Source organism: Saimiri boliviensis, chromosome 12 (assembly GCF_048565385.1).
Source record: "Saimiri boliviensis isolate mSaiBol1 chromosome 12, mSaiBol1.pri, whole genome shotgun sequence".
Lineage (NCBI taxonomy): Eukaryota > Metazoa > Chordata > Mammalia > Primates > Cebidae > Saimiri > Saimiri boliviensis.
The window spans coordinates 9,500,882-9,522,290 of record NC_133460.1 but is presented as its reverse complement, the minus strand read 5'-3'; the positions used below and the strand labels follow the sequence as shown (position 1 = coordinate 9,522,290).

General features: G+C 50.8%; 1 protein-coding gene across 4 annotated transcripts; it reads left to right on the top strand.

The window, feature by feature from the left end:
* The first annotated feature begins 6,682 nt into the window (after positions 1-6,682).
* Positions 6,683-21,305, top strand: RNPS1 (RNA binding protein with serine rich domain 1). 4 transcript variants are annotated; one of them, XM_003928409.4, is made up of 8 exons: positions 6,683-6,757; positions 10,172-10,359; positions 10,600-10,755; positions 11,623-11,814; positions 12,053-12,155; positions 12,464-12,617; positions 19,609-19,750; positions 20,375-21,305. In XM_003928409.4, the coding sequence occupies exons 2-8, from the start codon at positions 10,289-10,291 to the stop codon at positions 20,472-20,474; spliced, it is 918 nt and encodes a 305-aa protein (XP_003928458.1). In that variant the 5' UTR covers positions 6,683-6,757; positions 10,172-10,288; the 3' UTR covers positions 20,475-21,305. The 4 variants fall into 4 exon arrangements, with proteins under 4 accessions (XP_003928458.1, XP_003928459.1, XP_003928460.1 ...); XM_003928411.4 differs by lacking the exon at positions 6,683-6,757 and adding an exon at positions 6,910-7,149; XM_074381761.1 differs by lacking the exon at positions 6,683-6,757 and adding an exon at positions 7,156-8,726.
* The last annotated feature ends 104 nt before the right edge of the window (positions 21,306-21,409 follow it).

The following is a 21,409-nucleotide window of genomic DNA, read 5'->3' as shown; positions in this document are numbered from 1 at the left end:
AATACGGGTTGAAGGAACAAGTCCAGAACACAAAGGAAAAAGCCAGTTAAACACCCAGTGATGGGCCCTTAGTCTGCAGTCAGAAGGAGTGGGTAGGGCTGTGTGGGAGGAACAGGCTGGGTGGGAGAGAGGCTGATAGCACCAGGGTCCCCCATGGGTGGGCATTCAGCCATTTCCCACGAATTCCTCTTTATCAGCTCCCTTTTTGTTTATTTATTGAAACAGAGCCTTGCTTTGTTGCCTAGGCTGGAGTGAAGTGGCACCATCTTGGCTCACTGCAACCTCTGCCTCCCAGATTCAAGCAGTTGTCCTGCCTCAACCTCCCTAATAGCTGGGATTACACGCACCCGCCACCACACCCAGCTAATTTTTGTATTTTTAGTAGAGACGGGGTTTGGCCATTTTGGCCAGGCTGGTCTTGCCTGACCTGAGGTGACCCACCAGCCTTGGCCACCCAAAGTGCTGGGATTACAGGCATTAGCCACCGTGCCCAGCCCCTTTTAATTTATGCACTGTTTTGTATTTTGTTTTCGGAGATGGCATCTTGCTCTGTTGCTCCGCTCCAGTGCAGTGGTATCATCATAGTTCATTGCAGCCTCAAATACCTTGCTTGGCTCATGCAATCCTCCTGCCCCAACCTCCCAAGTGGCTGGGACTATGGGCACATGCCCCCATTCATGGCTATTTTTTTTTTAGTATACACGGAGTCTCACCACGTTGGCCAGGTTGCTCCCAAACTCCTGACCTCAAGTGACCCACCCGCCTCAGCTTCCCAAAGTGCTGGGATTACAGGCATGAGCCACCAAGCCCGGCCACTGCAGTATTATTTCTTGGGGTTTTCTAAAACCGATTTGAATCTCTGCATTTTACTTTCCCTTAGAATTCAGTGTTAGAAAAGACTTGTTTTCATCACATTGGCTCATTTGGGATAATTTCAAGTCTGTGTTTTCATCTGTCTCTGGAAATTTACAAAAGTTGCAAATAGTCTCTTTTATTCCCTTTAAACTTCTGCCATCTAGTTCCATGTTATAAAAAATATAGTTTGGGAGTGTTTAGGCCACAGCCGCCCCTACGTGTGCCCAAAAGATCTGAAATGGGCCCTTCTGGCCCCACAGCCTGTCAGCAGGGGCAGTGGCCTCTAGGTCAGACCTAGAGCTAGGAAGAGGGACAGAGGTCAGTGCACAAGGCCACCTGGCCCCATGTCCATGCCCACAGCCCTTCTGCAGGGCGTCCTTGGGAATGCATCACTTCTATTCTACAATACCCTAAAAAGGGATTGGGGAGAGCGTACAGGACTGAGGGTACAGCCCACATGAGGCACACACCCGTGAGGCCAGCCTGAGTGGACAGGACACGCACAGGAGGCGCCACCCTCCCTGGCAGCATGCTGCCAGCACCAGCAGGGGTCTTTAAGTGAGGACTGGCATGACTAGAATGCCTTCTTAGGAAAATGGTCTGCAGCTAAGGAGGCTGCTGTGCGGGGACTAGGAAGAGCAGGTGCACTCAGGGTGTCTGGCACGGGCCCAAGGCTGCACCCAAGCCTCGAGCTTGGATAACCCAAGGACCAGCAGGAAGGGCCCATCTGGCATCCAAGGGGCATCCTCAAGACACTGGAAACTCAGTTCTGGGGCTGGGTCACCAGGGGCACCCTAAGGAGCCTGGGACTGAAGCCTCAGGACCCAACCCTGGCTGGTTTTTGTCTGAGCTGTGGCAGTTCCCAGCCTACAGGAGGGCAGGTGAAAGGGCCATGGGTCCAGGGATAGGAGAAACTGGCCCATCCACGCTCCACCTTAGACCACCGGGGCTCAAGCATTCTCTAGGGACACTGTCCCGGAACTGTGGCATCCGACTCCTGCCCTGCTCCCAGTTCAGCCTAAAATCAGACCTGAGAGACAAGGTTTTGACTTCATTGCTCTGCCTGGCCTGGCGCAGACCTCCCATGAGCAAACAGCCCAGGGGCCAAAGCCAGGCCTTGGAAAAGCTGGTACCTTCTGTCCTCCTGGGCAGCCCAGTACAACAGCACAGCTCAAGTGACACCACACCCAGAACCCAGAAAGGGTAAGACCTTGCTGTGTAGGCGGGCCAAGCCAAGCCCCTCCACTGGTGTCACAGGTTTACAGTGGAGCAGAGGGGCAGGCTGGCTACTGGCAGCCCAGACCACAGGTCAGGGGACCCACACCAGGCCACAGGAACAGGCTTGCTGCAGATATCAGAAAACCCCCAGGTCACAGTGGTTTAAACAAGTTTATTTCTCAGCCATGTAGGCAGGAGGAGGCAATCCAGGGCTGAGAAGCCTGAGGTCTCAGGGAGGCAGGCACCATCTGCTGCTCCGTCATCTTGGTTCACGCCTCTCTCCTCGTGGTCACCTCTGGGTTCAAGGAAGTGCTCAAGATCAGGCTGAGCTAGGGTGTGTGCAGTGGCCTCCACCCAGTGTGTGACACCCCCAGGTAGCTCCCTGCTGTGCCTGGACCCACCTATGACCTCGGCTCACTCCATCTTGCTGGATTTCCCATCTTGGTCTTGCTGGCTGTTTTCAGAGACCGAGCCCATAGTCTCCAGGACTCAGGTGACTGTGGCTACCCCTAGGGTCCTGTATTAAAGATCTGTGATAGAACTGTGTCCAGCAGGGAACTATCCTGCTTGCTTTTTGCTTTTCTGAGTTCCTGTAGTCAACTGGCCAGGGCACTCTGTGGGGCACATGGACACAGGCCTTGGAGTATGGCCACTTCTGCCTGGTGTCTGAGGGGCTTCCTGAGTCGGGGGGGGGTCGCACCAGCTCCAGGGGACGCCGCTGCCACAGACAGGGTAGGGGTAGGGGTGGAGGGTCACCTCTGTGAGGACACAGGCTCCACCCTCTGTGGCTGTGGTGGAGACCACAGGTCCACCTCAAGGCCCCTGACACCTGCAAGGCTAGTGCATGGGAGAGACGGAGAGGGGATTCCACAGGCCAGCCCAGGGCTTGAGTCCCAGCCAGGGCAGGTGCTGTCTGCTGCCCCGCCAGGTAATGTACCGACCCAGCTGCTGTTCGGTTCCCCTTCAGGTGGGCACCGTGCTCATGGCATAGGTCAGCTGGGCCCTCTGAGCCCCCCACTCCCACATGGACCAGTCTGCATGGACGATGGTGCCATCTGTGCCATCCAGACCCTGCCCAGCTGCGCTAATGGCCAGAGCCATTAAGTGACTCCCAGCACTGGAGTCACTTCAGCTGCTCACCCCTCCCTGAACGAAGACATCCCTCCCTCCAGACATGCCCCAAACTGCTGGGCATGCTCTGGCCACCCCACATGAGGTGGCTCAGGGTGGGAGGGCTGGAGGCTGCCTACATGGGTCAAGGCCTCCTCTGGGAGGTAGGATGGGGTGGGACAGGTGGAGTCCCCTCCTCACCTGACGGGCTCTCGAGGCTAGGCTGCCAGCAGGCAACAGGGGGCTGAAGCAGTGGGGTCAGGCCCGGGGAGCGGGGGCCCTGCCTTCCTTCCTCAACACACGGGGCTGCCCAGGCCCCGCTCCTGGGGCCAGGCCCATACCCCACAGACACTGGTGTCAGATGCCTCGGGCTCAGAGGAGCGCCACATGGACCAGCCGCAGCTGCCCCTGGGTCCACCTGGCCCAGGCAATACCACAGCCTCACCAAGGCTCATCCAGCCACAGGCCCAACCTCCCAGGCCCTGTGAGGCACCCTAGTCACTGTCTCTGGCAGCTCACATCCCACGAGGCTCACGGTCACCATCCTTGACTTCCTCATGGCAGAAATGGAGTGGCTTTAAGCTTGTGATGAGCACAGGCTCCCAACCATGGGAGACTCCAGATGTGCCTGCTGGAGGGGCTGCAGGCCCTGAAGATACCCACTCCTTAGACATGCAAACCTGGAGCCAGGGAGGCCTCCATGAACCACATACTCTCCCAACAGACCCAGCTCACCCCACACCAGCGCCAGGCCCTTTTAGACCCCGTCTGGCCACCCCAACAGACTTGGCCAGCACCTCCCCGGCCCCACCCTCTCCAGACAGGAGCCAGGCTGTGGTGACCCACCTCTCAGCAGGCACAACTCCTATTTGCCTCCACCAGATCGAGTCGTTACCCCCTTGTCCACCTGACTGGGCCACATGTGGCCTTGGTACAGAGCCAGGTTTTAGTAGAGGGTAAAACGGCTTCCTTGCTGTGGTTTACAAGAGAATGCAACACCCACCCAAAGCTACTTCATGACCCACCGTGACCTGCACCACCACCCAGCCCATCCCCAACCCTTAGTGTCACAAGCCACCAGCCTCTGAAAGCAGGCAATGCAGAAGCCACCAGGCCGAAGAGGATGGGGGCAGGGAGGATATTCTGCCTTCACAAGGGCATGCTCTCAAAGACAGAGCCACCCCAAACTGTCAGCAGGTAACCCTGAGCTCTGGGAAGGCAAGGGGAGGGGCTCAGAGCTGTGACCAGAGCCCACGGGAAGCTTGTGCCCAGCACTGCAGTGCTCTGGCCTCTGCCTAACACCCTGTCCACGAAGCCCTGCCCACCCTCTCTAGCAAAACAGGGCCCCTGAAGCTCCAGAAGCCCCAGCTCCACTGCCCTCAGCCTCCATGCCCTCAGCAGCTTAGCTCTGGAGCTGAGCTCCGAAGGGTAGGGTCGGGGTGGGCTCCTGAGTTTTATTTTCTCACATTTCTTCCAAACATGCTTCTGCTGATCCTCAAAATGGCAAAAGCCAAGATGCTCAATTTTCAAAGCTCAACAACTGATGGCACATTTGATAACAAAAATCAGTAATATTTAGCAACAAATTTGATTAAATTCATAAGTGTCTGAATAATCATACTCTTAGATTTAATATAAAATGTGTGAAAGCTTATTCGAAGGCCAAATGTAATTACTGCAGAGCATTAAAAACCAGCAGGGGGAGGGCTGTCAGCCCAGCTGGTGCTGTGTCTCCCCAAACCCATGTCATGTAGGGTCACCAGGCTGCCTCTCCCTGCCAGGTGTCAGTGAGGCCCTGGGCACGGGCTCTGGGTTTGGGCCCTTCAGCACTTCTCTGACCACTGGACTTCATTGCCACCTCAGAGAACTCTACCAGCTGCCTGCCTGGGCCACCAAGACTGCCCCCTTCCCCAACACTGACTCTGGGGCCCCTTCAGCAGAGAGGGGCTGCCCCTCTGTTCACTTACCCCTCCGCGCCTGGCCACAGCAGGTGTGACAGTAATGCAGAGAATCTAACTTACATGTAATCAAACCGAAATCCAACAGGGGTAACCAAACCAGACTGATGGGCCTGCCAACCTCCACCCACAGGAACACACTGGTGACTTGGCGCAGTGGAGCCGGGAGGTGGCTCCTCCTCCCAGCGGCCTTTGACCCCAACTCCTTGGACATCCCTTAGCCCAGGGTGAAGGGTCAAGGGCACACCTGACCCTTGGACAGGGCCAAAGGGAGTGAGTCTAGCCAGGAAGTCACCAGGAACTAGCTTCCCACACAGCAAAGAGGGCAATGCTAGCAGACCATGTCCTCACTATCTATCCATCCACTCACCCACTCTCTCCAGGTCACCAAGCTGCATCCTGCACCTTTGCTCCGACATCTAAAGTCTCAAAGTCATGCTGGTTCTCTCTTCCCAAAGATCTGCTTAGATCTGTTCCCTTCTCCCATCCTTGCTGCCACGAAGCTGTTCAAAGTCCGAAGCTGAGCACACGGTCAATCCCTCCACAAATCACAGGGCAACGACTGCCTGCCAGGCGCAGCAGTGAACAAACCCTGCCCTCTCAGTCTGGGGCGCTGGTGCGGAGCCTCCTGCCTGGGTCTGGGTCTGGGTCTGGGTCTGGGCCTGGGCCTGGGCCTGGGCCCCTAGGCGTCACCCCCTCCTGTGTCCCAGCCAGAGGCGCCGCCACCTCTGAGCTCTCCCTGCCCGCACCCTGCACCTGCAGCTGAATGAAGCCTCGGCGCTGCGCCGTTCACAAGCTCCGTGCTGCCGCCGCGAAGCTCCCGCAGGCCCTTCCCTGCTTCCAAAGAACCTCGGCCCCTGCTGTTACCCCGTCAGACGCACCCTTCCACTCCAGTCTCAGCGGCACGGTCACCATCCCTAGACGCCCCCCTTTGCATCCCATCTCCTACCCTAGAGCTCGTCACTCTTCCTGCCCACATTGCCCACCTGCCGTGCCCACCCGGTGGAGCACCACCTGCGTGGAGGCCACGTCTAAACGCCACCAGTAGGTTCTGACCACACGAACGCACGCCCTGCCCCAGCCCATCTCTCCGAGCTGCCTCCACCCTGCGGGTCCCCACGTCGCGCCAAGCAACGCCGCAGAGCCTGCGCGCCTTTCTTGTACTACTACCCCGCCGCCGCCGCGCAGCAGGGCCGGGAGCCCAGCGTCCGGTGTCCAGTGCCGGTGGCGGGGTCCGCAGTAAGCCTAGGCGGGCCCTGTGCATTCATCCGCGCAAGGAAAGGGACCCGGCACGGCCGCGTTAACCCCTCCGCACCCGAGGACGAGCCTCAGTCATCGCGCGGCCCTCCCAGCCTCAGCAGGCTACCCCTGTGCCCGCTCTAGCAAGCGTGCAACCGGCCGCTTAGTCACAGAGACTTTTCCGGAATGCGCCAGCGCGGCTCACACACACTGCCTTGACTCGCTAACACTTCACCGCTCGCGCCCATTGGCCCAGGCATTTACGTCATCGCTGCGCGCCGGACTGCAGCGTCTTCCCGCTCCTTAACTCTGACGTCAGAGCGGAGCCGGCTTCAGCGGCTGAGAAAAGCAGGAGGAGGTGTCGGCGGCGGGAAGATGTAAGTTGGAGCGGAATCCGACCGCATCCGAGCTTTGGGGGCTGCCCGTCAGGCCCGGCAGGAAGCATCGTGAAGCTAGTCCACTCCCCAGCTCCGCAGTGCGGCGGCAGCCTGGCGGCGCGGTGCGGGCTCTGAAAAGAAAGAGTGTGGCCCGGGGTGGGCGGGGTGGGAGGTGTCGTGGCCGTGGCCCGGAAGTGGTCGGGGCCGCGGCGGACGGAAGGGCGCCTCTGCTTCGTCCGCTCGGCGGCGGCCCAGCCAGGCCCGTGGGACTCTGAGCAGCGGGGAGCGCGGCTTCCGCCCTTGGGGCCCTCCTGCCGAGCCGGAGACCCAGGCCCCCAACGCCAGGCCCTGCCCTAGAAGCGTTCGCGGCCCGGCGCCTGGACGAGGGAGTTGTGAGTGAACGCGGACGGGGAGCGGCGAGGTCGGCGTGTCGGGCCCGTGCCGGCGGGCGCGGAGTTTCTTTGTGGGATACAGTGGAAGGCTGGCCGAATCCCCCTTCGGAGGCATTAATTCAAACATGCGCTCCGCGAACGTTTCCCGGGCTCCCGTGTGCAATTCTCGGCGCTAAGCCTAGGGGATATGGCCCACCATGGACCGAGCACGGTGGCCTAGCTCAGTTTGATGGGTTACCCCAGAGGGGTGGATACGGGAAGGTTAAGGTTGATGGAGGAGAAACGTGGAGTAGGCTTTTTGTCTTGATTTCGCATGAACTGTGCCTGAAATGTGCTTTTAAATGGGGAAGGTGCTCTGAAGATTTGTGCCGAAACGCCCTCTCCTCGAGGTTTAACTAATTGTTCTCTCCTCTCTCTGGCTGTTGGACGCGCACCTTTCCGGAGGATGGGGGAGGTAACCGAGGTCCTGAGCCGGTACCTGAACTTGTGTGAACAGAGAACCTCAGCCTTTGCTTTCTAGCATTCGACCGCACCCAGCAAAGCATCCGCTTTCTCAGTGGTTCTTAGAGTGCTTAAGAATGGTGCACTCTGATTTCACAAAGCGAATCAAAGTAGTGGTGTTTGGTTTCACAAAGTACCTTTGAGCAGATGTTTAGGACTAGGGGGTGGGGCTGGAATATGCGGGTGTGACCTCCACTCTAGATCTGTGCTGTCCAGCGAAGTAGCCATTGGCCACATGTGGCTACTGAGCATGTTGAAATACAGCCGCTAATCAAAACTGAGATGTTAAAACACACACCAGATTTAGAAGACTTACTCTGGGAAAAAAAAAAAAAGTAAACCTTTAGATTTTTATGTTGATTGTTTGTTGGAAAAAATATTTTGGATATGTGTCAAATGTTAAAAATTGATTTCACGCATTTTTTTGACGTGGCTACTAAGGAATTTGAGATTCTGCTTGTGGCCCTCACACTATTTCTATTGGACAGTGCTGCTGCAGATGATCCTAAGGTGGGTGGGTGCAGGAACCCTGCTGAGAGTTCAGAAATGACGTGTGACTTTGGAGACAAGTGTCTGTGGGGGGAAGGAGCCTCTGGACGTGAAGATGCAACCCTTACTTCTAACATTTATTGAGCCTTTGATTAATGTCCTGGATAACTATAAGGTTGGAACTGTAGTTGCCTCCATACTGATGAGAAACCTGAGAAAGGAGAAGTGACCTGTTCAAAATTACACAGTAAAACTTCAAATCAAACCCAGGCCTTCTGGCTTCAGACTGGAAATTATACTCTGATACTCAGTGGTTGTCCAAGGACACCAGCCATACCAGGCACTGCCTGCTGGGTGTCTGCAGAAACTTACTGTTCTGAAGCAAAACATTATGCCCTGGACAAGAGCAGCAAAGGTGATGTTCAGCCCTCCGTGACTCATTTGACAGCTCAAAGCCAGGTGCTCTTTTTTCTTGGGTCAGAACATGTTTTCAGCAATGTTTTGAAGCACGCCTGGCATTTCTGAATGGAGAAACCAGGACCCCATTAGTGTGCTGTGCCCTGCTTATGTGCAGGCTTTTGGAGAAGGTGAGATAGAAGTAGCTGAGACTCACATCCTGAGAGCTTCACTTAACTCATGCAGCTTGTGCAGACCTGGCTGGAAATACTGAAGGCAGCAGTCCCTCTAAAATAGAGCCCATAACTTATTAGTAGTTTGTTTTTGAGTAATTTGTTACCATTATTAGAGCACATGCTGCAGTCCAGGCATTTTGCTAAACTTAACATGGTAGGTAGTCTCTCACGCAACTTCAGTGCCAACTTTTTTTCTTCAACATCTTATTTTTGAAAAATTTAAGCACATAGGAAGGTTGAATTATACAAAAGACCACTTGAGGGCCGGGTGCGGTGATTTATGCCTGTCATCACAGCACTTTTGGGAGGCCAAGGTGGGCTGATCGCAAAGTCAGGAGTTCGAGACCAGGCTGGCCAGTATGGTGAAACCCTGTCTCTACTAAAAATACGAAAATTAGCCAGGCGTGGTGGCACACACCATTAGTCCCAGCTACTCAGGAAGCTGAGGCAGAAGAATCACCTATACCCAGGAGACAGAGGTTGCAGTGAGCTGAGATTGTGCCAGTGTACTCCAGCCTGGTGACTCCCTCTCAAAAAAAAAAAAAACACTTAAAAGTTTGTTACATTTCTGCCATATTTGAAGTAAATTGCAGGCTTGCATGTGTTTTCCCCTACACTCAGTGTGCATATTTTAAAGTACAGTGTTTGCAGTAACTACTTTGTAAAGTTCTTCTGCTTTTCAAATGTTTATGCAGTACATTTCATCTGTTTGCATTTGGGTATTAAGTGTTTTGATGCTGGTACTAGTCACTTTTGAAATGGTTTTTGCTCCCAGTCGTATTATCCAGTGTATCCCAAAAGGAAATTGCTGCAATAAAACAGGAGATCTAATCCTGTCTGGAGACCACCCTTGAGTTAGGTTTTTCCCTGTTCTGCATGTGAATGTGGTGCCATGGCATTTTCAAAAGACTGCAGGGAGCTCATCAAACTTGTGGGTGAAAACTAAATTGTTAAGCCTGTAAAATGACAGTGATGGGCCCCACCATCACCTCCATTTTTTTAAGAAAGATTAACTGGCCAGTCGAGATGGCTTGTGCCTGTAATCCCAGCACTTTGGGAGGCTACAGCGGGTGGATCACGAGGTCAGGAGTTTGAGACCAGCCTGGCCAACATAGTGAAATGCTGTCTTTTTTTTTTTTTTTTTTTTTTTTTTTTTTTTTTTTTAAAGAAAAAAAAAAAGACAAACTGGGGCGGCAGTTTTGCCTGTGCCTCCTGTGCGGGGTAGAGACACTGCCATGAGTATGTGGGGACTGTCCCCATGTGTTCCTGGTTGTGTGGACACACACTGCTTACTGTGCTCCCTTGCTGCCTTCTTATATGCTCAGCTTTTGACTGCAAAGTAGTAGACTTGCTGCCTTGCCAATTCGTTCACTCTTTAAATCCTTTTATCTTGTTATTAGGCTGCTCTTTGGCGTAAATTGCAATCAATTAGGGATCGTTTCTCAGAATCCAGTTAGAAGTGAGAGTTCAGATAAGTGAGGCCGTCATTGCTGCTTTGAACACCTCAGAAGGGGAGAATGGATTTATCAGGAGTGAAAAAGAAGAGCTTGCTAGGAGTCAAAGAAAATAATAAAAAGTCCAGCACTAGGTAATCCTTCTGTAAGATTTTTCTAGTGCTACTTTGGGGGTGCTTACTGCTAGGGACCTGCAGAAAGGGGAAGGTTGAGAATGTTGTGCATTCTGCAGTGAGTGTTCTGAGCCACAGACCACTTTGCTCTGTGATCACCTGGGATCTCTGTGGCCCTGCTGATTCCCTCTTTTTTTGGGGTTGTGCCATTTGGGTTTGGTCAGAGCAGCACACAGTCTCACACTCTTCCTCACCATCCAGGGCTCCTTCTCCTACCAAACGCAAAGACCGCTCAGATGAGAAGTCCAAGGATCGTTCAAAAGATAAAGGGGCCACAAAGGAATCGAGTGAGAAGGATCGCGGCAGGGACAAAACCCGAAAGAGGCGCAGCGCTTCCAGTGGTAGCAGCAGTACCAGGTGGGCGGGCTGGCCTGGAGCCTGGAGGGACCTATGCCACAGCCACACCTTCACTCCCCACAGATGGCTCCAGTTTTCTTGATTATTTACAAAGAAATCGAATCCTCTGATTGTTAGTAGAAACCCTAGTTTATGGCAGATTGGCCAGGCACAGTGGATCATCCCTGTAATCCCAACACTTTGGGAGGCCCAGACAGGAGGATTGCTTGAGGCCTGGAGTTCAAGACCCGCCTGGGCAACAAAACAAGATTTCGTCTCTACATCTTTATAATTACGTGTATATGGTGGCATGCATCTGTAGTCCCAGCTATTTGGGAGGCGGAGGCAAGAGGATAGCTTGAGCCCAGGAGTTTGAGGAAAATAAACAAAATTAGCCAGGCATGGTGGTGCACACCTGTACTCCCAGCTACTCAGGAGGCTGAGTCGGGAGGATGGCTTGATTCCATGAGATTGAAGCTGCAGTGTACGGAGATCATGCCGTTGTACTCCGGCCTGGGTGACAGTGAGACCCTGTCTCAAAAGAAAAGACAACTGAGCTTGAGTCAGCATCAGCCAGCAGCTGCCTTCCCAGCCTGAGTTGGCAGTTCTGACTAGACTCCTTTACCTCCCGGCAGGAAAGGCTTCTCTGTGGGTAGAAAGCAGCCCATCAACTCTGTCCTGTTCCCTGCACAGTGTGACACCTAGGGCTCTGGTTTGCTGGGCGATGGGATGGGACGGGAGTGATGTTTTCCACACTAGGGAAAGCAGTGAGGCCTGGAGATAACCGAACAGCAGTTTCCTCCTGGGGTGAGCACAACACACTTGGAGGAGGCATCTGTACTGTGAGACTTGGCGTGTGGTAGTTGTGACCCCTTATCTTGCCCTCAGGTCTCGGTCCAGCTCGACATCCAGCTCAGGCTCCAGCACCAGCACTGGCTCAAGCAGTGGCTCCAGCTCTTCCTCAGCATCCAGTCGCTCAGGAAGCTCCAGCACCTCCCGCAGCTCCAGCTCCAGCAGCTCCTCCGGCTCTCCAAGTCCTTCTCGGCGCAGACACGACAACAGAAGGCGCTCCCGCTCCAAGTGAGTTCCCCATGCCTGAGAGCTAAAGATTACAAGATGGGGGCTAGAGATTTACCATTGGGGTTATAAAAGTGACCCCAAAGGAGTCTTTCTGCCTTGATAGGATTTCTGAGACAGGAATAATGTATGTGAACTTCTTAGGAAAACTGTGATACTATCAGATAAGGCCCACTGAAAAGGAATCTAATACATTTTGACTTGACAGAAATTGTTTCTGGTGTTCTGTTTTCTCAATCAGATCCAAACCACCTAAAAGAGATGAAAAGGAGAGGAAGAGGCGGAGCCCATCCCCTAAGCCCACCAAAGTGCACATTGGGAGACTCACCAGGAATGTGACCAAGGTGAGGATCACAGATCTCTCTGGTGGGCCGTGGGGTGTGGACAGGCAGGCCTGTGCCCGCAGGTAAACTTAGCATGTAACCTTTTGTGGACTGGGGTGGTGGTAACTGCTTTGAGTACAGCACTGATTAGTTCTCTTAGTGGGCCATTAATACACGTGTCTAGGAGATGTATACCAGAACGACACTGGCGCTCATTGGATGGATTGTTTTACCCTGCCAAAGTTTTAGTCATGATGTGGTGAACTTTCTTTGCATCTGACATGACTAACTGGAAGCTGGGAGTTCAAGTGACCCTTCTTTCCCTCTAGGATCACATCATGGAGATATTTTCCACGTATGGGAAAATTAAAATGATTGACATGCCAGTGGAAAGGATGCATCCCCATCTGTCCAAAGGCTATGCATACGTAGAGTTTGAGAATCCAGATGAAGCTGAAAAGGCGCTGAAGCACATGGACGGAGGTGGGTGACCCTGCCACGTATCCCGACCTCTCAGAGACCCACCACCCCTAGACTTGATTTCCAACTGGACTGCATTCTTTTTGTTTGTTTGTTTGTTTGAGACAGAGTTTCATTCTTATTGCCCAGGCTGGAGTGCAGTTGTTCCTGGACCAAACTGAGGATTGGGCCGCTATTTCTCATGGCCCGGTAATGAGATGCAGATGACTGAGGAGGAAGAGAGTTTTTATTTCTGCAACCAGTTGCACGGAGAAGGCCTGGAAATTATTGCCAGACCAACTTAAAATTAGAAAGTTTTTCAGAGCTTATATACTTTTTAAGTTACATGTCTATGCATAAGTGTGCATTTATCTAAAGATGTAAGCGATTAACTTCTTTTAATCTATAACTAAGGTTTGAGTCTTGGAGACCTTCCTCTGGAGCCTCAGTAAATTTACTTAATTTAAATAGGTTTAGGTGCTGGAGTAATAACCCTTCCTTTGACTTTTACTAACATCACAGAGGTTTGGGGAGTTTTTTTAGACCCCAGTGAAACTTGTTTAATCCTAAAGGAGTTGTGTTAAGAATATCTTCATTATTTTGTTGTTTTAAGACCCAGGAAAGGCCTAGGCAAAACTTGTGGTGGACTTTCTTACATCCTAGCCTTTGTATAAGGGCACGGGCTTTTAATTTAACTTAACTACTCAGACAGTACTAAAACAGTTGTTATCGAGGCCTGTGCTGGGGAGACCTGGCCTGCCACAGTCCGCACTGTCAATTTGCACGTGATGTTTTATCATGCTTGTGTATTTATTTATCATGAGAATCATAGGGAGATGGGGCATTGTCATCTTTCCTGGCTGCTTCCTGCTGAGAGAGGCTTGTTGTTACCCAGCACTGAAGATGGTGCTGGAATGGAAGAGGTCAGTTTGTTCCCAGTAGCACTTTTCTGTTTTGGGGGCTTAGTGGCAGCACTTGCTGAAACTTAATCGTCTGCAACCAGCAACACACATAAGTAGGTTGCTGCTGTTTTCTTCAGAAGTTTAGTCTTCAGTTTATAGGGCTTTAGGAAAGCACAGCTTGGGTTTCAGTGATTTCCAATTAGGAAAAGGAATAGAAAAAGGATAAAATTGGAAACATTATTTTGGTGTACTACTGTTTTTGAAACTTTTTTTTTTTAGCTTCCCATTTTTACTAAAAGACAAATTACGGTAGAACTGGTTTGCTTTATTATACTTGGCCTAATTATTTGTATACAGTGCAGCAAGAAAAATAATTTTTTATGTAGGCCTTTTAAATGGACTTTGATGGAACTTCATTCCATAGAAGGAATCTGAGGTAATACCTTTTTGAACTCAAGCCCAGCCATGGATATGTACCATTAAATATGAGTTGGGTGAATTCCTCTTCTCTTGAGGCTCCAAGGTAATGGGGTTTTTGGCCTGTTAGAAAGTGACATATTTTTTACACAGATTAGAAACCCTGTCCAGGAACTGTACATAGAATATGAGGCCAGTTTTGTTTTGTTTTTTGTTTTTGGTTTTTTGGTTTTTTTTTTGAGACAGAGTTTCGCTCTTGTTACCCAGGCTGGAGTGCAATGGCATGATCTCGGCTTACCGCAACCTCCGCCTCCTGGGTTCAGGCAATTCTCCTGCCTCAGCCTCCTGAGTAGCTTGGATTACAAGCATGTGCCACCATGCCCAGCTACATTTTTTTGTATTTTTAGTAGAGACAGGGTTTCACCATGTTGACCAGGATGATCTCAATCTCTTGACCTCGTGATCCACCCGCCTTGGCCTCCCGAAGTGCTGGGATTACAGGCTTGACCCACCGCGCCTGGCCAAGGCCAGTTTTTTAAAGACTTTATTGGTTAAGTTGGATTCCTTAAAGGAGAGGATACCATTCCAGTTAAAGCCTTGGCCAGTTGGTATTTTGTTTGTTTGTTTGTTTGTTTGTTTGAGATGGAGTTTCACTCTTGTTGCCCAGGCTGGAGTGCAATGGCACAATCTCTGCTCTCCACAGATAACCAGTTTTTTATTTCTGTTCCGTTACAAAAGAAAACAAATTTATATTGTACTTAAGCAAATAACTACATTACCATAAATTAGAATACATACAAATAGGCCAGGCGCGGTGGATCACCTGAGATCAGGAGTTTGAGACCAACCTCACCAACATGGTGAAACCCCATCTCTGCTAAAAATACAAAAATTAGCCAGGCATAGTAGCACATTCCTATAGTTCCAGCCACTTGGGAGGCTGAAGCAGGAGAATCGCTTGAACCCAGGAGGCAGACATTGCAGTGAGCCAAGATCATGCCTTCCAGCCTGGGTGAGAGTGAGACTCGGTCTCAAAAACACACAGATCATTTCCAAATTCTGAAGAAATTAGGTAGAGAGAAACAAATATGTTCCAAGTTTTGTTCATACATAGGAGTATATTTTGTTAAAAGCTGTTAATAACTTAAAAGTTTTTGTTTTGTTTTGTTTTTTTGTTTTGTTTTGTTTTGTTTTTGGGGACGGAGTTTTGCTCTTGTTGCCCAGGCTGGAGTGCAATGGCGCGATCTCGGCTCACCGCAACCTCCGCCTCCTGGGTTCAGGCAATTCTCCTGCCTCAGCCTCCCGAGTAGCTGGGATTACAGGCACACGCCACCATGCCCAGCTAATTTTTAGTATTTTTAGTAGAGACGGGGTTTCACCATGTTGACCAGGATGGTCTCGATCTCTTGACCTCGTGATCCACCCGTCTCGGCCTCCCAAAGTGCTGGGATTACAGGCTTGAGCCACCGCGCCCAGCCTTTTTTTTTTTTTTTTTTTTTTTGAGACAGAGTTTCGCTCTTGTTACCCAGGCTGGAGTGCAATGGCGCGATCTCGGCTCACTGTAACCTCCGCTTCCTGGGTTCAGGCAATTCTCCTGCCTCAGCTTCCTGAGTAGCTGGGATTACAGGCATGTGCCACCATGCCCAGCTAATTTTTTGTATTTTTAGTAGAGACGGGGTTTCACCATGTTGACCAGGATGGTCTTGATCTCTCGACCTCGTGATCCACCTGCCTCGGCCTCCCAAAGTGCTGGGATTACAGGCTTGAGCCACCGCGCCCGGCAAAAGTTTTTTTTTTAACTTTGTAAAACAAAACAAAGGATTAGCAGCATTTTAAGCAAAAAGTTAGAAAGATAACTTCTGTCTCCTGTTAGTTCAGTTTATGCAGTTAATTTCTATCCTGCTTGATATTAATAGACATTTTAGCTCTTTAATAGTCCTGAACTTTTTTTCTTCATTCTGATGTCCCAGTCTCCAGAGTATTTCAGGCACCTCTTAGAGCTTTTTTTTTTTTTTAAACCAAGACTCACTCTGTCTTCCAGACTGGAGTGCAGCACAGTGACAGGATCTTAGCTCTCTTCAGCCTTCACCTTCCCAGTTAAGCGATTTCTCCTTCCTTGGCCTCCCAAGTAGCTGGGACTACAGGCGCACACCACCTTGCCCAGCTATTAGTATTTTTAGTAAAGATGGGGTTTCACCATGTTGGCCAGGATGGTCTCGATCTCTTGACCTCATGATCTGCTTGCCTCGGCCTCCGAAAGTGCCAGAATTTCAGGTGTGAGCCATCTCATTGTAGTTTTTTTGTTTTGTTTTGGTTTGGTTTTTGTTGTTTTTTGTTTTTTTTTTGAGACGGAGTTTCGCTCTTGTTACCCAGGCTGGAGTGCAATGGCGCGATCTCGGCTCACCGCAACCTCTGCCTCCTGGGTTCAGGCAATTCTCCTGCCTCAGCCTCCTGCGTAGCTGGGATTACAGGCACGTGCCACCATGCCCAGCTAATTTTTTTTTGTATTTTTAGTAGAGACGGGGTTTCACCATGTTGACCAGGATGGTCTCGATCTCTCGACCTCGTGATCCACCCGCCTTGGCCTCCCAAAGTGCTGGGATTACAGGCTTGAGCCACCGTGCCCGGCCCTCATTGTAGTTTGTAATCCTTTTAAAGAGGATTAAAAGGGGACAACAATTGTTTATGGTTGAGAAAAAGCCATAGTTGAAGACACAGTTGATAAGGAAATTTGTTACCTAACAATTACAGTCATTACTGATAACATACACTAAGATTCATTATAATTGTAGGAATTTTACATGATTTTGGAGCATACCAGTCACATTTATACAAATATAGCCCCAACAAAACCAAACCCCATTTTATATTTGGCATTGCTTCCTGTATGATTTTTGGTACCAAATAAGCCCAGTTTCACCTTTACATTTGTGGATTGGGGTGTGGGGGGTGTTGACCAGGCTGGAATACATTGGCACAATCTTGGCTCACTTCTGCCTTTGCCTCCCAGGTTCAAGCCGTTTACATTTCTGGGTGTGGGTGTGGGTGTGTGTTGACTAGGCTGGAGTACATTGGTGCAGTCATGGCTCACTTCTGCCTTTGCCTTCCAAGTTCAAGCCATTTTCCTGCCTCAGCCTCCCGAGTAGCTGGGATTATAGGCAGGTGCCACCATACTTGACTAATTTTTATACTTTTAGTAGAGACAGGGTTTCACCATGTTGGCTAGGCTGGTCTGGAACTGCTGATTTCAGGTGTGAGCCACTGTGCCCGGCCTGGGCTGCACTTCTGAGTCCCGGGAGCTCTTTCAGGATTCCATTTCTTACTGGGTGTATGATTACCGAAAATATGTTTTAGGAACACCTTCCCCCACCCCCAGCTCCAGTTCAAAGGAACACTTCTTGAAGGAAAAAAAAATAGCAAATATGCATAGATTAACATTTTAGGGAGTTTCTAATCTGTTAAAAGCTTAAGGATCAAATGCAGGTTTCTTACATAGAATACACTTGGCTTTTTATATGGGATTATTTCCTTTAATCATTTCTGAGGATCAAAGGTTTGCCAGTATTTCAGCTTTTTTAGTATTTTGCTGAGTGACTGGATTACTGAATTTATTTCTCAAACACTTATGTCTTAAAACCACTCATAACACTTTTAGCTGTTTGTATTGGGCAGAATGATTTTAAAAGCACATGGACCCTTGTGAATAGTTTTGGGTGGCAGATTTTTACTTTATCAAGTCAACATTTTGAGGAATGTGGAGTCATCTCTTCTCTGCTCCCTGCTGCTGTGTGACCAAGGCGGCTGGCACTGTGAACAGTTAGCCCACTCTGCCATCTGGGCCACCAGGGCTGGTGGAGAGCAGGGTGTGCGTGCCCCAGAACCTTGCGTCCTCTGAGGCCCTGTTAAAAACTTTATAAATAGCTTAACTGTTTTTTTTTAGTAATTGCCTTTGAGCTCTGGTAGAGTTGAGACATCAGGAATGTTTCCTTGATACTTGAGTAACTACTCTTTCAAGTTACTTAAGTTCTTCTGAAATGGGTTAGGAGCTCTGTGTACTCACATCAGCTTTTGACCTTGTGAGTCACACCTTTGCTTTGGAGTCTGCTGATTATCTGCTATTTGACAGTCTGAGCACTTGCTGAGCTAAAAACAAAGGAGACCCGGGTACCTTCTAGGTGGGCATGATTATAGACATTCCAACTTTTCTTAAGATTCTGGTAGGATTTTTTTGTTTGTCCCCATACTGTCATTGAATAGAGTGAGTCCACACTGTGTCCAAGAGAAAATGAGAAGGGGTTGGCCTTTACTGGTAGCTAGACAGAGACGGATTTTTCTTCATTATTCTAGAGTCAGTGCTGTGAAATCCCTAATTTGGGCTCATTTGGGCTGAGTTTACTGAAGTTAAACCTCTTAAGTATGTTCTGAATACATATCCCTGTGCCCAGGTTAGTCCCCATGTACTCTGAAGGTGCCTTGAAGGTAGGAGTGGAGAAAACAAAAGAGCCCTTTACCCTTTAGGGCATAGAAGGGGCTGCGCTTAGGCTCCTGATATCCCCAGCTACCAGACAGTTCTTGAGGTTGGGGCACATGCTCCCCTGGGGTTCCTGGGTTTGTACCTCCATTTCCTTTCCTCTCTCCTGGGAGCCCCTGTCCCACACTGCCTCTCCTCAGTTCTTGCCACCCCGTTGTACGCACATGGCTTGTGTTTCAGTGCCGTCCACATGCAGAGAGCCACCTCTCTCAGACTGCTTGTTTCCAAACACAGAGTCCTCAGTATTTCCTGAAACTTCCTTTATGCTGCTCCCCTCTGGAGCCCCACCTCTCCATGAATGGAAGCTCATGTTGACTGTCCCACATCACCTCCATCCTGTTCACCACCAAGCTCTGGCAACTTCACTTCCCAGTTACCCCTAAATCCTTTCCCTTTCCTACCATTTGATTTGACGTTGACTCATGCCCCTCTCAGTGCCACAGAGCCCTCCTAACAGGTCTTCCCCTTCTCTTGGCCCCAGACCCAGCTTCCCTTTGTAGGAGAAGGAAGTGCAAATGTGGATACCACCTGCATGGCCTGCCAGGAGGCCCCACCCTGACCCTCAGGCCTTCTGTTCGCCTCGTCACTCACTCTCGCTGCTGCCTTCTCAGAGCACTGTGGTCCTTCACAGCTCGGGGCAAGGCATAAATCCCTTCTGTTCCACCTAGTGGATTTCAGCACTTTTTCTTCCCCTTCTTTTTGAGATGAACTCTCACTCTTGCCCAGGCTGCAGTGCAGTGTGATCTCAGCTCAGTGCAAACTCCGCCCCAGGTTCAAGACATTCTCAGCCTCCCAAGTAGCTGCAGTTACAGGCATGCACCACCACACCTCGCTAATTTTTTTGAATTTTTAGTAGAGAAGGGGTTTCACCATATTGGCTGGTATGGAACTCCTGACCTTGTGAACTCCTGGCCTGGCCTCCAGCACATTCTTTAGCTCTTGACTTGCGTAACTTTTGATGTGGGAGGATGCCTCCGCACGAGATCGGTATCTCCTTTTCTGTTCCACGACTCCTTTCCTCATGAAATGTTACTCATAATGTTGTTATTTCCATGATTATCTTACGTTGTCATTGTCCCACCAGGCCTGTCTTGTTCACTGTGGCATGCTTTGTCTAGGGTAGATGCTTGCTAGATATTTCATGACTTGCTCTCTTTTTAAACAGGACAAATTGATGGCCAGGAGATCACTGCCACCGCTGTGCTGGCACCCTGGCCTAGACCACCCCCCAGGCGATTCAGCCCTCCCAGGAGAATGCTGCCACCACCACCCATGTGGCGCAGGTCTCCCCCACGGATGAGGAGAAGGTAAACAATTTGTAGTTTCAACTGATCAGGCCACAAACCTCATGTGACCGCAGTGACTTCGGACCCTTTATTCAGCCCTGCCTGCCTTCCACTGCTGTGTGGGTTAGGGGTGGCAAGAGAGTAGAGCTCCCCGTCAGAGCTCATGGGGAAAGCAGGAGGGTCACAGCTGCGGTGAGCAACAGGAGGAGAGGCCCTAGTGTGCACCAACACAGCTTTGTAAGTCTGAGCAGTGACATGGCGTGACGTGGCCTTCCCAGGAGACCGTTAGACCAGGTGCAGGCCCACTTTTTTCTGAGCTAACAAGAAGGGCTAGGAGAGGAGGAAGTTGGGTGTCAGAGGAGTTGGTGGGAGGTGGGGATGGTAATCCCTTGCCAAAGGCCACAGTTTGGCCTTCTCTTGCCAGTGGTGAGCTATGTTTTCAGCCTTTGGGGAAGAGGAAGAAAGCCTGGGCTTCTGCCTTGGGTCTCATGAGCAGCCGTTCCCAAAAGCTCAGGCAGGCCCATCAGGTGGGACCTGTCCCAACTTCTAGTACTAAAAAGTAAAACTATGGAGAATTGCCCAAAAAGAAGCTAGCTTGCTCCTACAGTCTGAACTCTTCTGATGTGGTTTCTCCTCTTCCTGCAGATCCCGGTCCCCAAGGCGCAGGTCCCCTGTACGCCGGCGATCACGTTCCCCAGGCCGCCGCCGCCACAGGAGCCGCTCCAGCTCCAACTCCTCCCGTTAAGCAGGCCGCTGAATCTCTCACCCCTGTAACTTATACCCCACCCAGCTCAGTTTCGTCACTTTTCTAGCCAAAGGAAGATCAGTAGGAAAGCAAACCCCTCACTTGGGCAGGCATTGCAGGCAGCAGGCAGCACCCCTTTGCCGCCGGCTGGGCTCTGGCTGCAGAAGTGCTGTTGGTGTGTGTTGTGCCTGCCAAGATACCCTCTGAGTTTCTGGCTGGAAAGCTCACCCGTTTTCAGTTTGAGAGTCAGTTCAGTGACACAGCCACCAGGGATGAGTGAGGCTGGGGGGAGGGGGGTGTGACCCTGCCTGCCTGCCTGGGAGCACACATTTCCCGTCCCTGGTGACCAGGGATGGTGGCCAGGCCTTGCCCTTGCTGTTGCTGTATGGTGTCCTTTTGGAAAGGGAGCTGTCCTGGGCTTTACTTTAGTGCAGCTGCCAACCCTGTTAGGCCTGGCCTCTCGAGGCCTCTTCTGACTTCCAGGATCACACACCCCTGGAGAGCCTCTCACCCACAGTAGTTGCTGTGCATGGTTCTCTCTGTCCCTGCACCCATGCACACACACCACCCCATCGAGTTGAAGCCAGCTTTGCTGGGTCACCATGCAGCCCCAGTTGTGCCTGCCCTTCAGGTTACCTAGCAACATGTACATGCTTTTTTTCTTTTTTTTTTTTCTTTTTTTTTTTTTTTTTTTGGCTTTAATTGTACAGTCAGTACTATAAAATTTGAGTTTTAAAACTTTGTAGCATTTTAGATGACATTGTGTTTGTACTTTATTGTGTAGAGTGGAAGAACTGTGTTAAATAAATGCAGGATTGGAATGCAGGTCTAGTACTGGGTTCACTGCCTTCTCACTGTTCCCTCGCCCCCTTAGTAGCTGCTACTCATGATCCACAGTGGCACCTCCAATGCTTTCAGGCAGGAGAACCTAGGGT

Excerpts from the sequence above, each read along its gene's own strand:
- RNPS1 (XM_003928409.4), top strand. The coding sequence starts at position 10,289 with ATGGATTTATCAGGAGTGAAAAAGAAGAGCTTGCTAGGAGTCAAAGAA. Across the intron at positions 10,360-10,599 it reads AATAAAAAGTCCAGCACTAG|GGCTCCTTCTCCTACCAAAC; the intron begins GTAATCCTTCTG and ends CTCACCATCCAG. Across the intron at positions 12,618-19,608 it reads GCTGAAGCACATGGACGGAG|GACAAATTGATGGCCAGGAG; the intron begins GTGGGTGACCCT and ends CTTTTTAAACAG.